The sequence below is a fragment of the Corapipo altera genome, unplaced genomic scaffold (genome assembly GCF_003945725.1).
Source record: "Corapipo altera isolate COAL_440 unplaced genomic scaffold, ASM394572v1 2, whole genome shotgun sequence".
Lineage (NCBI taxonomy): Eukaryota > Metazoa > Chordata > Aves > Passeriformes > Pipridae > Corapipo > Corapipo altera.
The window spans coordinates 10,875,244-10,892,214 of NW_020884890.1; the positions used below are offsets into that span (position 1 = coordinate 10,875,244).

Sequence of the window (16,971 nt, forward strand, 5' to 3'; positions counted from 1 at the left end):
AATAAAATATGTCAATGACCTAGCACCTGCTGTTTGTGCTGCTGTCTTATGAAGCTTTGAATCAAGTCCATGATACCAAAGTAATTTCTTCAAGATACCTGAAAATCTGAGCTCAGGATAGCTATACACTTCCCACAAGAGAAAAACTTTTCACAGTGGCCCTTTCACTTATGGAGGGACCTCACGTGGAAACTCTGGACCATGGCAAACCCAAACACCTTCCCCTCCCAGGCACGCTTCTGTCACTTGCCTCTTCTAACAGTGTCACCAAGAAGGTCGTACATTTAAAACAAGCAGGCAACCACACCATGCTCATCCCCACAAGATCAAGACAACAGGCATTTTGCACCTCCTTTCTGCAGAGAGAAAGGGTAGGTCACGCTTGAGAGGTGCTACCTGTGTTACAGAATGCACAAAGCTGCTCCAACACTACAGTGATGACAAACTCCCACCACGCAGAATGACGGATCTGGAGAGTTCGTAGTTAAAAAAAAACTTATATAGGATATAGTGCATTATTATTAGCCTGGGATATAAATAACATTACATATGGAAAAACCAAAGCACAGATCTGTCAGAGGTCTGTCAGATATCTCCTTGAAAGTTTGCACACTCAGGCAGGAAAAGTTTGAATCTCCCAGGTCCTGTCTGTAGTCACATAGCTATCAAAACTGTAGTATGGAGTATCCAAGCTCAGAGGAGCAACACTTTCCATTAACAATACTGGAATTTGACCAGTGTCTTGCTCCAACTACTATTATTTGATTTCAATCTATCATGAGGCTTTGTTTGGCATTCATGACAGAAGAGATAGAGTATAACACTGTGTTTTTACAGGAGCATTTGGTCACTAGAATCACATTCTTTTGTAGCAAATATTAAAATTAACAAACCACTCCAGAATTCAGTAGGGACAAAAAAAAAAAATCAAATGGACCAGCAACAGAGCATTAAATAACAATGAGATAATCTGCAATTTTTGTCTAATAGTTGAAGTATATAATATATCAACACCCGTTTACTACAGACCAGGGGGAACTCCATTCACTACAGCATTTTTCTTATGTGTATAGTCAGGAAAATGTATGGCCCAGTGAGTGTCAATAACAGCTGAAGGGGTGAATCTGCTTGGTAGATCAGGACTAGCACAGGGCTCAGGATGATGGCATTGAGATCCTGACTCCTGCTGAGGTCTGAAATGAACTCCCAAGGTTCAAATTCTCAATGGAAACCAGATAGAGAAGTAACCAACTTCAGGGAATAGTAGTTTGCCTATAAGCTGATCTTAATAAACATTTTCACTAGTGACCATAGCACAGTGACATGGTCCACTAGAAATGTTTTAAGAACATTTACTGATGTGACAGTCAGAAGCATCATAAATAAAGGTGAGGATCAAGAAAGCTAAGAAAAGGATCAAACACACAAAGCACAAGGTCATGCTCTTATGAAATAATCAGATTTTTCTGCCAGAGAATAATGGCATTCTTTAGGTCTCTACAGTTGGAAATGGAAGAAGAGTTGGAATGTTTGCTATGATCCACCAGTTACCCCAGAAATCAAAAGACTCCTATCAGAACAGTGAGACTTGGGGTCAGGTTTCCAGTAAGGATGGCAGGACAGGCATCGCCCCCCCCCGCCCCTCTCAAAGTGATTAAATTTAGGGTGGATCGGGATATGAAAGTACTCATATGAGAGAAAACCATATGGAAGAGCGCCAGCTGTAACAGGAGATTTTGTCTAAGGAATGGAAAAGTCTTACAGGTTCTGAAATCCAGCCCTTTCAAAAATGCTTTAAAATTATGTTCTATGATCAAAATAAAAATGTTAAATACTGATACTGTAACACCTGCTTAGTAGAATAAGAGACAAAAATCCAGGTTAAAATGTGAAATGATAAACTACAAAGAAAATAGCCCATGTGAGGTCTTTTTTACTTACTAGTCTTCTGGTAACTATAACAACAAATTGCAACTCATTTCTACTTCAAACAAAAATTTTCTAAATTTGGTGAAAGCTAATATACTCTTGTGTAAATGGTTGCTCTTGCTGAGCAAGTGTCAAAATCTGGAAGAGAAGGAAGGTACAGATTGTAACACACACATTAATAAATCCACAGGTAAGTAGATATATTTGCAAACTAAATCAGCATTACTGTATGACAAGATGTTCTTTTGAGTTCACGCTATCATTGAAAAAAACCCAACAGGCCAGAAAACATGTTTTCATTCACAAATAATGATGCCAATTCCAAAATCCCCAGCTTATCAAGATGTTTTTTATATGCCTGTTGCAATCTAAAAAGCACTTTTAAGGACAGAAAAAATGTTTCCTTCAGGTGCACTGTTAATGTATTTTCCCTCTAAGCATCTTACAGAGAGCCCTCTGTTGCACTATGTTCCCTGTCCTCTATGGGGCTCACTCATGCCTTGTTTACTTACCTACCCGGAGAACTGCCTGAGCTGCCAGAGATGTGCTTGCTGGATCGGAACAGACACTGCTCTTTGTACTCTTGAGATAAGAGGCTGCAACAGTTGAGATATTTTTGTGCACCTCAACCACAAAATATGATCTTAATAATTACTGTGAATCAACTAAAACAGCAACATGTATCTTCTTCCCAATAGCCACAAATTTAAAAGGCACTCTTAATTCAGTGCATTTTCATCTTGCTTCACGTGTTTGAAAATATTTATTCCAATGAAGTCACAAAACCTCTTTACAGCAACAAAGCACACGCTGTAAATTGTCCATACCTCCATTTTCTTTCAAAGCTCAAACAAAGGACTGTGCTTGCCCTTTTCATATTATGTCCACACAAATCAAAGTCTGGTAAAGGACAAGTCAAGTAATCTGAGCAAACAGCCCACACTAACTATACAATTGGATTATTGCATGTCATGCTTCCCATTAGTCACAGACAGAAACTAGAAACTTCTGACACAGTTGACAAAGAAGTTGAGAGCAGAGCCATTGCATCATGGATATACTCAGTAAGTCTATTAATCTACGACTACATCATGCAGAGCTGACAGAGCACGGAATTTCTTTCTCCTCTCTTGCTTTACCGCCAATGTCTCTGCATTTTCACTTCTGAGCTCTGCTGAGCCTTCACATTAGGATAGCACAGTGACAGCAACTGACTCCACATCTGTCCAGATGTGGTCTCAGGCCTTTCTCAGACCAGCCCTCTTTCTATATGTGTGCCAACTCAGTTCTGTATTCTGGAGTGGGGCTGACAGGAGAAGACAAGAGACTTCATCTCCCTCCTATTACACTGAACATCGTTGGCTGATATAAACTGGCAATGGTTCCATTAAAGTTGGGACAGCTACATCAGCTTTATTGTACTTGATGGTCTGCTCTTCATCTGTGTAACTCAATTTATGGCCAAACAGGGACTTTTTTCCCAGTTGCACTGCTGAACAAATGACCTTGTCACTGATAGGAGAGTCATGACCTTTATGATACAGTCATAGTTTTAAAGGAGGGGAAACACACATAGGTGAAAGACAAGATAGTCAACCCATTGCGATTGCAATTACCTGGTGTCAGTAATGAAGGTGTAAAGAAGGTGTAAAGGTTGTTTCACAAGCCCCTAGTGGAGCTGACACAAACATGTTGCCCATCTGCAATTCTGCCATCCTGCCTGCACTACAGAAAACTCAGTTTTGCAAAAGAAGATAAATAATAAAATGCTTTGCAAACTTGAGGAAGTGACTGAAAGCACATAAGACATGCTGATGTTTTATATTCAGAAATAAACAGTTTTCTACTGTTTACTCTGATAAATTGATACACATTTATATAATCACTGAATATAAGTGGGTAGAAGAAGTATCTATCACTAAAAACACAGAATACATACCTATATAATCCATGTGTAAGATGATCGGAAGGGAATGGAGCATGTGGCAGAGAGACCATAGCATTACTGCCATGTTTAAGAGAACACAGCTGAACACACTGAACCACAGTACCATGGGATCTGAACACAGCCATTGCTGTCCACAGTTAGAAAAATGCCCTGCTTTAATCAATCAGGTATTGGAAGACATAAATGTTGCTACTGAGCAATCTGCATGTGAACCTGCAAAATTTCCTGAATCTGTGAACATCAGCAAATGCTTCATGGTGTCTGCTGTGAGGCAATTCAGCATGATCTGAATGAATAAACTGAAACAGTTTCAAAAGACAGAATTGCTCAATGTTTCCATAATTTGTCCATCTGCAGATTTTGCAGTGCTTCTACAACAGTGATACAACAGTAGCAAGAAAACCCATGGAGGTAAACCAAAAGGAATGAGAGTTATGAGCTAATTCAATACCTCAAACAAGCTATCTGTCATTTATAATGGAGCACCGTTGGCTAGAAGAGAAATGGTAGGACACAAAGTCTAAAATTGTAACCACAAAGTGATGTTCTGGAGGAATGAAAAATTAGGCAGCAAAACAAAATGAAAATTACTGAAAAGCATTTGCATTTAAGCCCAGAATGTTTGAGAGCAGAATCATCCATTGTAAATTTTAATTAAAGTTGCTTCTTATATATAAAAGTTTCTCTACACAGAAAAGTAAAATGGCAGTAAACTAGAACTTGCCACTCAACTCACAGGATAAGACCAGTACAGCTCTCTGATTAACTCATTTGTTATGATTGTTCAGTTTATCCTAACCTACTCTAGCAGGGATTTAAACTAAGCTAGAAAGTCACACTAATTTTGGAATTAAAATAGCCCCACTGGGACTCAATTTGGTATGCCAATTTAACTATCCCAGTTAAATGGTCAAACTTGTTTAAACGAAGCAGCAAGCCCTACACAAATAGAATTGCCCTGTGACCTGTTAATGCCAGAAACAAAATTGTTGTCTGTTGTTGCAAATGGCAAGTACAGTACTGGTCTGACAGGCATGTTTTCTGCACCACACCAATAGCCAGTTTTATAATCTGACGGTATATTAGAATTAAAGCTGTCATTTTTAATCTCTTCTTGCGCCATACACTATTTGGTAACTGCACATTATGAAAGGATGCACATCCATCTCAGTTAATGCAAGCTGGGGACTTCTTGATGTCATTGTTGATTAAATATTATTACTTCAGGACTAACACCATGCTTGGCACTACAGAAAGCAAAAATTAAGACACTTTCTGCAGTGAAGAATGCAGACTGTAACAGACACAAAATGCCAGAGAGAGAGGGCAAACGATAAGAAGGACCAAATATTTTGTAAGAGCACAGCTGCTAGGCCAGTCCCTATCTTGCTGCATGCTTTTCCATCTGCATGGAGATGGTGTCTGCACATTTCAAAATGAAACAAGCTTTCTGTTATGGATGTATCCAAACATGATATTTAGACTACTAACTCTGGATGCAAAGAAAATAACACAGTACCTAATTATGCTTTGTACTTACGTTACTTTTCCAAATGCTGCTGTCAACAAGAAAACAGTAAAACTAAATATTACACTCTTCAACAGGGAGAGAAATGGAGGCAAGAGCAGTCATAGGCAAAGGTGAAGAAAGAAGCCTTGAGTTGAACTTGACAGTTTTTCTGAACCTAAGTCCATTTTTTATGAGAGCCCCTGGTTCACTGCAAAGATAAAAAAGGCCAAGTTTTGCTTTTATAAAGAATTTAGAATGCAAGAAAGTGTCAAATGAAGCTCTCACACCTCTAATCCACTACTGGCTCTGTAGGAAAGGTGACATAATAAATAGGAGGTGGAAAAAAAAAGCACCAATAAATTTGTCTGCAGAAACCAGAGTTCTGAATAATGTTTTTTATATGCCTGTTGCAATCTAAAAAGCACTTTTAAGGACAGGTGCCTGGTACCTGGGAAAGCATAAGACCAGATCTTTTCTAAACATGGCCAAAGAAATCTACTTTCAAATGGAAACACCCCAATTCTATATTATCAATTATCAATTATACAATATCACGTGGTCTGATATTTTGCCTATAATTTCAATAGTTAAATGTCAATGGAGGTCTCAGAGCTAGAACCAAGGAAAGGGAAACATGACACCAAGTGTGTCAATTTGCCCTGCCACTCCCATAGATACAGATAACTGTGACCATTGGGAAACTGGGGCAGAAAAATGCCCCCAAATGGGAGGGCAGCTGGAGCAGAGTTTTTTATTCTTTTTCCTTTGGTGATTTCACAATTCTACTTCCAATTGTGGTACATCAACCCTGGCCAGCAGCTAAGCACCCATCCAGTTGCTCGTGCACCCCTCATTCCTCCATGAGCACGATGGGGCAGAGAACAGGAAGAAAAAAGCAAGAAATCCTGTAGGTTGAAAGACAGTTTAATATGTGAAGGAAAGAGAAAAAAATCCAAACAACCAAACAAAAATGAAACCAAGTGATGCAAAGGTAGTAACTCATCACCTCCCACAAAGAGGATGATGCTCAGCTATTCTCTGAGCAACCAACACCTTGGAAGTAACCCCTCTCCTCCCCTTTCTTCCACTATCCCCAGTTTCTCTGCTATGCTTGATGCCGTATGGCACAGAATATCCCTTTGGCCAATTCAGGTCAGCTGTTCCTGCTGTGTCCCCCCTCCTAACTTCTTGCCCACCTTCAGCCTGTTTACTGGGACAGGTGAGCATAGGGGGGAAATGAGAAAAGGTTCAGCTACAGTCAAAACACTGGTGTGCTACCAGCACTGCTTGGAGCCACAAATCCATACTGCAGCACTATACATGCTGCTATGAAGAATGTTAACTCCACCCCAGGCAGACTCTGCTCACCAATGTATAGGGTAAAAAAGAATAAGCAAAAGCTTTAAACATACATAGAGAGGACAAGCTGACAAGAAATTTCATGTTTTAAGTGCACACACTGGGCTTGGCACTCTCTCAGGATTTCCTTCCTGAGCCTGATGCAGCGCTGATGTTGTAGTAGCATAATGGGAGCCATTAACTCCTAGAGGTGAGAGACAGACCAGGCTGGATTGGGTTGATTGGTCTTTCATCTCTGGAAGGGCACTGTCCCAAAAAAATACTTCCAATGGAATGTCTGCACTCATAATTCTGGAACCATGTATGTTACCAGAGGCCAATTAACTCTTTATGGCCACGATACCAAATGGGGCAGGACATGACAGAGATTGAACCTTAAAAGCACAAATATTCCCTAACCTAAGATTGCCCCATATATGCAAAACAATAAAAGGGGTCATTTAAAGAGGCTGAAAAAGATTTTAAAGTTGGAGTATTTCGGTGTGATATGAATGACTTTCCTCTGCAAATTGCTCAGTCGTACTCTGGGAAGCTGAAACTGTCACAGAAATTAAGCAAAACAAACAGTAAACTAATTTAGAAAAAATATTTTATTCATAAAATGGCTAAACATTGGTGCATGGACAAAATATCTTGGAGCTAGATAACTTAGTCACTGAATACAACATTCAGAATAATTCTGTTCATCCTTTAATACTGAAAACTAAAATAATAACAGAAAAATAATATACAAACTGGGTGCTGGGAGGCCTCAGCTACCTGTCTTTGGATGTGTAAACCTCAGGTGTTCCACACTTTGTAGGGTCACTTCTTACATTAGGATCATTTAATAAGTAAAGAGAGTGTAAACTTTCCTTGAAATTCAGACATTTTCAAACTCATCTAACAACAATATTCCCTCCAGAATTCATTTCCCCAAAATATTGCTGCTTTCCAAAAAGGTAGCATTTTTTTATTGTAAGAGTTAAAAGATGGAGTTTTAACAGGCCAGCCTACATAAACAGGCTCTCTCCTTCTCTTTTTTTTTTTTTTTTTTCCCATTTGGATACCTTCTGGTATGTATTTTGAGAACACAAGACTTGTCACACTAGGTCAGATGAACCATTCCAGTACCTGACTATTTTGCCAAGAGCAGTTGTTTAAGGAAATCTACAGATAAGCAAGGCAGGTATGGAATAAGACACTGGAATGGTCTGGGATATCTGGGATAAGATATTAAAGGATCACCTCCTTCTAACTCAAGAGCAGTCCATCCCAACAAGCAGGAATTGAGGCAAAAATTGCAGGAGACTTCTTTTCTGATCTTTGGCCTACGAACTTGGGCCATCCTGCTTCCCCGCACAAAGGAAGGCAAAACTTGCTGGCAACTAAGCAAATAATCCACTCCAAAACCAAAATGGTAACAGCTTCTGTGTCCCATGTAAATATGCTATCACTCCCATGGAAGGCAGCTGAGCATCCACAACAGAGAACAACAGAGCAGCTGTATTGACTTTCCACAAGTATCTTTCACCTCCAGCAGTTTCTGCAGAGTCACTCATCACACACTTTTTTGAAGTTGAAGGAATAATTATTCCCAGTAACCAAAACATTGTCAGTTTAAAAAAACCTTATATACGGTGTAGGTATACAGAAACTGCCTTCCCTCACAAGCAGAAAGGTAAACCTTAATGTGGAAACCATATAGACGAGAAACATATAAGTTTTACAAAAACTAGATTTTATGTTTTAAAGTTGGACCTCTAACTTCACCAAAACAGAAAATAAAGAACTTACATTAGTATCCATGACATTAAATATTTTAAAATATTTGCTACAGTTGTGAACTTTCCTAAGGACATATACATTGCTACCAAACACTGATAAAGGTGTTTTGGCAACGAAGACATCATAATAGTCATCCCAGCTGGATGTCAGAGGAGTCACAGGTAACTCACTCTTAGAATGACATCTAAGAATGTACTGGATGCAAAAGTCAGCTCTGTCTTTGGTTTTGAAACACATTCAGATATGAAGAATACACACCACACACCCATGTTCTTTCGGATTGCCAGTGGATTTTTTCTAGAAGTCACATCACCGGAAGTTATCTGTACATATTTCTGCTGAAAATAACTTTGACAATAGTTTTCAACTGTATATGCATTCTTCACATCTTCAAAAAGGCAACCTATAAAAGGAAGCAGAAACAATATTCTGATTAGTCTTTACAGTGCAGGTAAAACAAAGATGTTTCTTTGTATCAACAGAAATTATATATTATAATAATATTTTTACCTAATAACACACTAATGCAATAAGAAAACAGAGGCTATACTTGAGAGCAGTGTTACTTTCCCACGTCTTTTCCACCTAGTAGGTCTCCTAAAAATTCCCAAGCTTTCTTTTTGCTCAAGCACTGCAAGGGTTGCTGAACTACGTATCAAAACTTTCTTTTTTCCCCAGAATAAAAAAGCACAAGGTAGTCATCTCATCTAACTTAAAAGGCTATTTAATAGTATTTTGAAACTAGTTAAGATTAAACCTTTGATACATTCCCTGGTCTGTCTGAATGCTGTTTGAACAGTGCTGTCACTATAAGTCAAATCCTGATTCCAAAGTCACAATGAAAAGTCCAAAGTCATAAAGAAAAAATGCCTTACATTTTAAAATGACCAGGAACCAAAATCCTACCCTAGGAGAGAAGACAAATACTTGTATACGATCAGAAGATAGCAAATGAGGTACCTTTTCTCTTTAGTGGACTAAGTCAACTGTGTAAAAACTATTTAGAGGGAAGGTGATCTATCAAATACAAGAGACCTACAGGATTTCTGCTGTCCCAACTCATTCGTTCTTTGTCACATCCATGCAGTAGTTTCTCCTGTATGGTTTTGGTTTTGGTTTAGCTTTCTTCAGGACCTGCATGATACTAACGCAGAAATTAAGCTAGCTGACTGGAAACACAATCACACATCCAGATCTTATCTGCCAAGGAGATTGCTTCACATATTTTTTGCTGATCACAAAGACAGAAAAACTGATGGACAGGTTCCATCACAGAAGGGCACAAAAGAAAAGAAAAAAGAAAGAAAGAAAAAAAAAGTCTACCAGGTTACACAATCATCTCCTGAAAATATATAACCTGTTTCTCCTACCCCATGAGAAACAGACTAAAAAAAAAAAAGTGAGATAAACACTTCCCCTTTGTTCTCTCCAAGACCTTTCAACAGTCACTTAAGTGAAGATTCAAATTACTATCAATTACCACTCTGGATTTTCACAGCTGACCCTCAATCACCACTCTACTCAACACTGTGATTAAAGAGTGCATGAAACATGATCAAGCAGAAGGAATTGAATAAAAGCATAAAATATCACTGAGTGGAGTGTTCAGAACAAAGGGCAAAACAGAGTTAAAACATTCATTTTGAATCCTATGCCCAAAGTATGTTTCAGAGAGTGAAAAAAAATAAAGCATTTTTAACATATCTAAGAGGCTTCTCAGAGAATCAGTCGTAAAAAGGCCCATGTCTAAATAACATGTCCACAAGGCATAAATGGGACATGAAAATAACAATTCTTGGTTAAGAATAGAAAAAAACCCCGTGCAATCTCAATTCCTGAACACTCTTTTGCTACTCCAACACTAACAGCAATAACCTATTAGAAAGCTGCGACGTTACTACATGGAAGGCTTTGTACAGATAACAAAACTGAGATCCCTTAAAGCTTCCCCATTTCCAAATAATTCTTTTCTGCTTCCAAACTGGCACTAAAATTCACCTGAATTTTCATGTCTTAGATTAAATATAAGGAAGAAATCCTTTATTGTGAGGGTGGTGAGACACCGGCACAGGTTGCCCAGAGAAGCTGTGGATGCTCCATCTCTGGAAGTGTCCAAGAGCAGGTTGGATAGGGCTTTAAGCAACCCAATCCAGTGGAAGGTGTCTCTGCCCATGTCAGGGGAGTTGGAACTATTTGGTCTTTAAGGTCCCTTCCGACCCAAACCATTCTTATGATTCATGTGGAATACACATTTTCAGAAACGTCTATAGGCAATGCTGGCCAGCAAACAGCTGGCTGGCCAGGGTGAAAGTCTGCCTGCTTTCCCATGAAAATCTCATCTCACTGACATATTTCCACTAAGTGTTTTCATTCAGCTCCATCAGCATTTCCCAACAGTAAGCTGCAACATCAAAAACATTTTTGTCAGCTCAGCTAAGGGGTGTCGTAAAAGCTAGGGACTACTCATCATGTAGGGAAATTTACCCACCATGCTAAAGGCCCCCACCATCAAAGACATAAAATGAAAATCAATATGCTTCCCACCTTTCTTATGATTTAGTTGCTCAGATGAATAGAGTCAGATTCATAATTAATAGCAAATGTAAAATTTTACCTATGTGGAAGAATCATACACGCTAGGGATGAAATCCTGGCACCAATTAAGTAAAAAGTAAACTTACATTGACTTTAAAAAGGTATGAGATTTGTCCTTGCACTGCAAGGAAGAAAAAGAAAGATCAAGATAAACAATAACCATTTCAATACACAAGATTCAAAATTTTAAGCAGATTTTCTACCTGAGGTTGTAGACACCTTTGCTACACAGCTTTGAGGTACCATTGGAGTGAATATATTTGTTTAACTTGACTACTTGCTATATTTTATAATGCATTAAACACACTTTTTCTCTCCTTTGAGAGGATTATTTGCAACATAATGTTTCCCTAGACTGCCAGGTTCTCTGACTGCCCAATAAATTGAAAAATAACAAAAAGAATCATTTATTACTGTCTGAATTTATATTTACTACTGATGTGAATGAAAAAAGAGCACATTAGATCACTTCTTCAGTTGACATAGCCAACAACAACAACAACAAGATAATATGTGGAAATCATATGCTGCTTAACAAACCTCTGCAACCCATGAAAATATTTGAGACCAAAATCAACTGAAATCAAACCACTTTCACCTAATCAAAAGTTCAATATGAAGCATATAAAATATTTCTTTATTTTACTGTTACTGTAGATGCAGTTGCATCTCTGAACAGCAATAAACTGTATCTTCTACATAATAAATTAATAGGTTGGGAAAGTGGGACTAAGTGGTTTTCCCCCAGTTCTCCATCTTTCAGGATACTTTCTGTGCAAGACAGACAACTACTGACCTCTTCCAGCTCTAGTAGCAATGATTTCAGCAAAGTCTGCAAATCCAGTATTTCACTGCTACTAGTGCACTTTGAAAGAAAAATAATGTGTCAAACAGTTATCTCATCTACAAACTAAGGTTTATCACTAAATTCAGAAACAAAGTCAGTTCTCTAATCAGTTTTTTAATTGACCTTACCTCAGCACATTGTCCCCTTCTTAAAGCATTCAGGGTAGCTAGTATTAATCCACTGTTAAGAATGATTTATGCACTCTACGATCCATATTTCTATGATAGGAGACATTGTTTTTTCATTTCCTCTCAATTATTTCTGAAGATTTTAATCTTACTTTATCACAGAGTATCAAGTCCATCTCAGCCCTCTACCCCATTAGTTTTCCACAGAGCCAGAAGCCGCTAAGACCTCTGGATAATGAACAAACATTTTCAAGTATTTTTAGAAGTAACAATACAGAGGGAGCACCAGAGCACCAGACATATAAATGATATATCTTACAAAATCATTTCTTCAGTAAACAATAAAGCAGCAGCAACTTTGTTAAAATCTCTCAGAGTCAGGACAAGTTAAAAAATCCATGTTGTGATGTTCAGTTTTAGAAGCTGTGCTCTCTTAGCTTTTCCAGGAAAATCATGGAATCACAAAATGGCTAGGGTTGGAAGAGACCTTAAAGATTATCTAGCTCTAATCCCTCGCTGTCATGGGCAGGGAACCTTCTACTAGACCAAATTGCTCAAAGCCCCATTCAGCCTGATTTTGAACACTTCCAGGGATGAGGCATCCACAGCTTCTCTGGGCAGTGAATGGGTAAGTGCAAAATGTCTAACTGTTAAGCATATCCCAGAGTACATCAGGGTACATAGGAATGGTACTGAGGATTGAGAAAAGCATCCTGACAGAGAGTGTACTTAAGCAATCAAACTTCTCAACAGGTTGTCCAGTTACTCCCGCCGTTGTCCAGATAAGTTGTGCAATCTTCATCTGTCTTTTGGATATTTCAAACTCAAGTGCAAACAGCCCAGGGCATCCAGCTCTGGCTGACTCTGCCTGTGCAGTGTGGTTGGATGGGGCAGCCTCCAGAGTTGTCCTCCAGCCTCAGCCATTCTGAGACTGTGACATTTTTGTATTTATACACAAATGTATAAGTGAAAGAGATAAGTGAAACAACAGTGCTGTGCTGGTGAAAACTCTTTTAATATAAGCTACAAAACCAGAGGCTGGCAATAGTCTTTCCTCAATAGGAAGAAGGTAGCCATGGGGTTATAGGTTTCTGTCTTTGTGAAACCTTTTAATAATACTTTATTTCATCAAGTGTTGATTTAGACATAAGGAAACTCTTTTTTGGTGAAGGTGGTGAGACATTGGCATGGGTTGCTCAAAGATGGAATGTCCCATCACTGGATGGGGCTTTGGGCAACCTGGTCTAGTGAAATATGTCCAAACACAGAGGAGTAAAAGGTGAAAGAAAACAGTTGTAATTTCAGAAAATATTTTAAAAACTATGGAGACCTAATGAACTCAGGGGATAAAAGAATGTGGTTCCACACGGCAGAAGCTGGTGAAAAGAAATCTCTTCTACCCAAATGGTAACACTGGGTGAGCAGGCAGAGCAGATGACTGCTGTAAGAGAAGCAGGAGCGTGACAGGAGGAAGCAAAACAATGTACTTTAAAGAAATGTAATCTGCAAATTCAGTGTGTGCCATGTCTTGTGGATCTGATGGCACAGGAAACACAGCACTAGTAGAAAATTTTCTCAGCTAAGCAATGTAGTTCAATCATTGAATCACCTACAAGAACCAGAAAAGAAGTCAGATTCTTACTTCCACAAAACAGGAAATAACTCATATGCCAAAAGTTACATTCCCATGTTATAACACAAGCTTTCAAAGTGTTCTTAAGTTTTTATTCTCTTTAAAGGAGAGCAAGTGAATGGTGCATAAAATCCCTGTGTGTGTCTCTTGAAGACAATGCATGTCTCTCCTAAGAGCTAAACAAAAGTATGTACAAGGTAGAGAATTTCTCTTCAGAGAGGGAATTGTACTTCTGTTTACTCCTGGAATAATTATAAAGGAAAATAGTGGGTTGAAAGTAGTTATGTATGCTTTGGTTTCAGCAGAAGAAACTGAACCTACTAAATCTATGAATACTTCCTGAAATATGACTGCTCTGGTTTCTCTTTCTAATTGCACAACAAAGAACAAAACTCTACCACCAAGCTCAAAACTGAAGCTAAAATGTATAAAAGACATTCTACTGTTGTCTTTGAACATTAGATTAATTTTTAAACACTACCACACACAGTTCATAAAGCTACATTGTGTTTTAGAAGAACACAACTTACATGGCTGTCTCAAATCACATCTACTGCAACACACAACCTGTACATAAACAGATACCCATGGTTTAATCCTGCACATGTCCTAGTGTGAAATCAGGAGTGATGGAATGACTGCAGAGGAAATGTTGATTACGTATCAATACGGCTACAGCCTACAATCAACATCAAATGCTGTATCTATTTCCATTCAAGGTTGACAGGTAACCAAGCAATGCCATGCCATCCACGTGCATAGGAAGAGAATAACCTGCCCAAAAAGGCACAGACAGCTGTAGGCAGACCTCTGCTCCTAGATCCAGTTGTGCTGGATGACATTACTCTCACAGGCCCATGGTGTCCCTGTGTTACAAGTTACCCTTCCTCTCTCCCCACAAAACACCATTTCAAGCTTTCTGCCTAGTGTCTGGTGAAATCAGACTGATACACTAAACTCTGGTCTGCACTAACTGAATTTATTTACCCTGGAAACAAGAAAGGGAGGGCTTGCATTAACAATTCCACTGGCAGATAACAGGAGAGAGACTAATCTCTGGTGGAAAAGACAGTGAAAAGCTGAGAACGGTGGTTTTTTTCCACATATATAGCTGGATTTGGAAGATAACATATACTCAAAGACTCAGACCAGTCTAATTCACATACAGATTTGTATAGCCACAAAAGCTATGGCTAGTGCTAAGTGTTATGGTTTAAGCCTTAATAATTATAGCTAGTACAACTGCTTAGGTCATTGCAAATTATAGTGCAATCAAGATACATAGAATACCTTGAAAAAAGAATCAGATATAAACGTGTTTGTGTGAATATAACTGATCCTACATATCCCCTATCCCCATATTTAGTAAAGCACGATACCATAAGAGGAACAATGTGCATAAACAGACAGAGGTGGCCATAACTCTGCCTCACACATTTCTTATGCCCGTAACATAAAGATAGATCAGCGAATCGGAGGAATTAAAGCATCTGCACCACATGTAGGTTCCAGATCTACAAATATTTGATTTCTGACAAACTCTTCTCAAAGTTTGGTGTTGCCACAGCTGCTCAAAAAGGGATGGAAGAGTTAGAGGAATAAGGTCTTCCCTAAGGTGCAACAGTGCTCCTCCCATTCCTGCACCCCCACCAGAAGCAGACTCTTACCATTACCCTGTGGATTAGCAACTATTGGCAACGGCTGATTATAAACAGCCACATTAAATCTTAGAAGTTCACCTGCCTAACCATACAGTACAGTTCATATATTTATTCTCACCCAACAATCTGGGATCAAGTCTGCTGATGCACAAATAACCTGTTCCAGAAATACATTTTGGTACCAGTGTGAATGAATGGACACAAAGCAGATGGCATTAGATGAGCAGAGACGTGAGAGAACATTAACTGCTATATTTATACTTGCTCCCACTGAATCCACAGACCCATAAAAAAGCAGCTGTCTTTTCCAGACTTGAATGTTACCAAGCTGTTGCATATTACCCCTAGATCTCTGGGGCTGCTTTGTGAGAAAGCAAAGGCATTTTTAGAGGAAATTGGACAGGAAGGCAGTGTATTCACTACTTGAAGAATGAGCAGAGCCAGAGACAGAATCACAGAATTATTAAGGTTGGAAAAGAACTCCAAGATCATTGAATCCATCAATCATCTGACCGTGTAGTATATACTTGCCCTAAGAGAGCCTCCTGGTAGTCTGCAGGCTCCCTGGCTATATTCCAATGGCAAAGTTGTCCTCTGTTATGCTGATGTTTAATTTTTTTTTTCTGTACTCTAAGATCTTTGGATAATAGCTGTACCTTAGGTCACTGGGTGCCTGTTTTCCCTGTGGCACCAGAGATCATGTAAGTAGACTTGGCTGCTCTAATATCCCCTCCACAGTCAATCAATGGCAGCCACTTATCATGACATGTCAAAAATAATTGTTTGGGGTTCTCTCAGATAGGGAAAGTTTCCTAAGATGCTTTAAATGCCATGCACTGAGAAGCCTGGTTTTGAGTATGCAACAGAACATGAAAAAGTGTTTTATGTAATTATCCTTCCTTGGCATTTTTGGATTAAGCAAACCAAGGAACCATCAGCCTGTGCTCATAGCAACAGAACTTCATATCACTAGGCTGGTAAGTCTTAAATAGTTTACTATTAAATTAATTATTACTAATTCAAACAGAAATGCAACTGAAGGCCAATGTCATTCTGGCCTGTATCAGGAATAGTGTGGCCAGCAGGACTAGGGAAGTGATCATCCTTCTGTATTTGGCACTGGTGAGGCCACACCTCAAGTGCTGTGCCCAGTTCTGGGCTGTCACTACAAGAAAGACACTGAGGTGCTGGAACATGTCCAGCGAAGGGTAACAAAGCTGGTGAGGGTTTTGGAGCACATGTGCTATGAGGAGCAGCTGAGGGACCTGGGGGTGTTTAGCCTGGAGAACAGGAGGCTCAGGGGTGACCTCATTGCTCTTTACAACTACCTGAAAGGAAGTTGTAGCCAAGTGGAGGTCGGTCTCTTCTCCCAGGCAACCAATGAAAGGACAAGAGGACATAGTCTTAAGCTTCACCAGGGGAGGTTTAGGTTGGACATTAGGAGGAATTTCTTCAAAGAAAGGTTGATAAGATATTGGAATGGGCTGCCCAGGGAGGTGGTGGAGGCACCCTCCCTGGAGGTATTTAAGGAAAGGCTGGCCATGGCACTTAGTGCCATGGTCTGGTTGACACAGTGGTGTTCAGTCACAGATTG

At 39.2% G+C, this 16,971-nt stretch overlaps 1 protein-coding gene across 2 annotated transcripts in view; it reads right to left on the reverse strand.

Annotated features, from left to right (window-relative positions):
• Window positions 1–7,318: 7,318 nt before the first annotated feature.
• The window catches only part of UBE3D (ubiquitin protein ligase E3D), an 81,785-nt gene continuing 72,132 nt past the window's right edge, over window positions 7,319–16,971 (reverse strand). For both annotated transcript variants that reach the window (XM_027645055.1, XM_027645053.1), the window contains one exon: window positions 7,319–8,916. In XM_027645055.1, coding sequence (XP_027500856.1) covers window positions 8,904–8,916 — 13 coding nt within the window. In that variant the 3' untranslated portion in view covers window positions 7,319–8,903. The remainder of the gene's footprint in view (window positions 8,917–16,971) is intronic.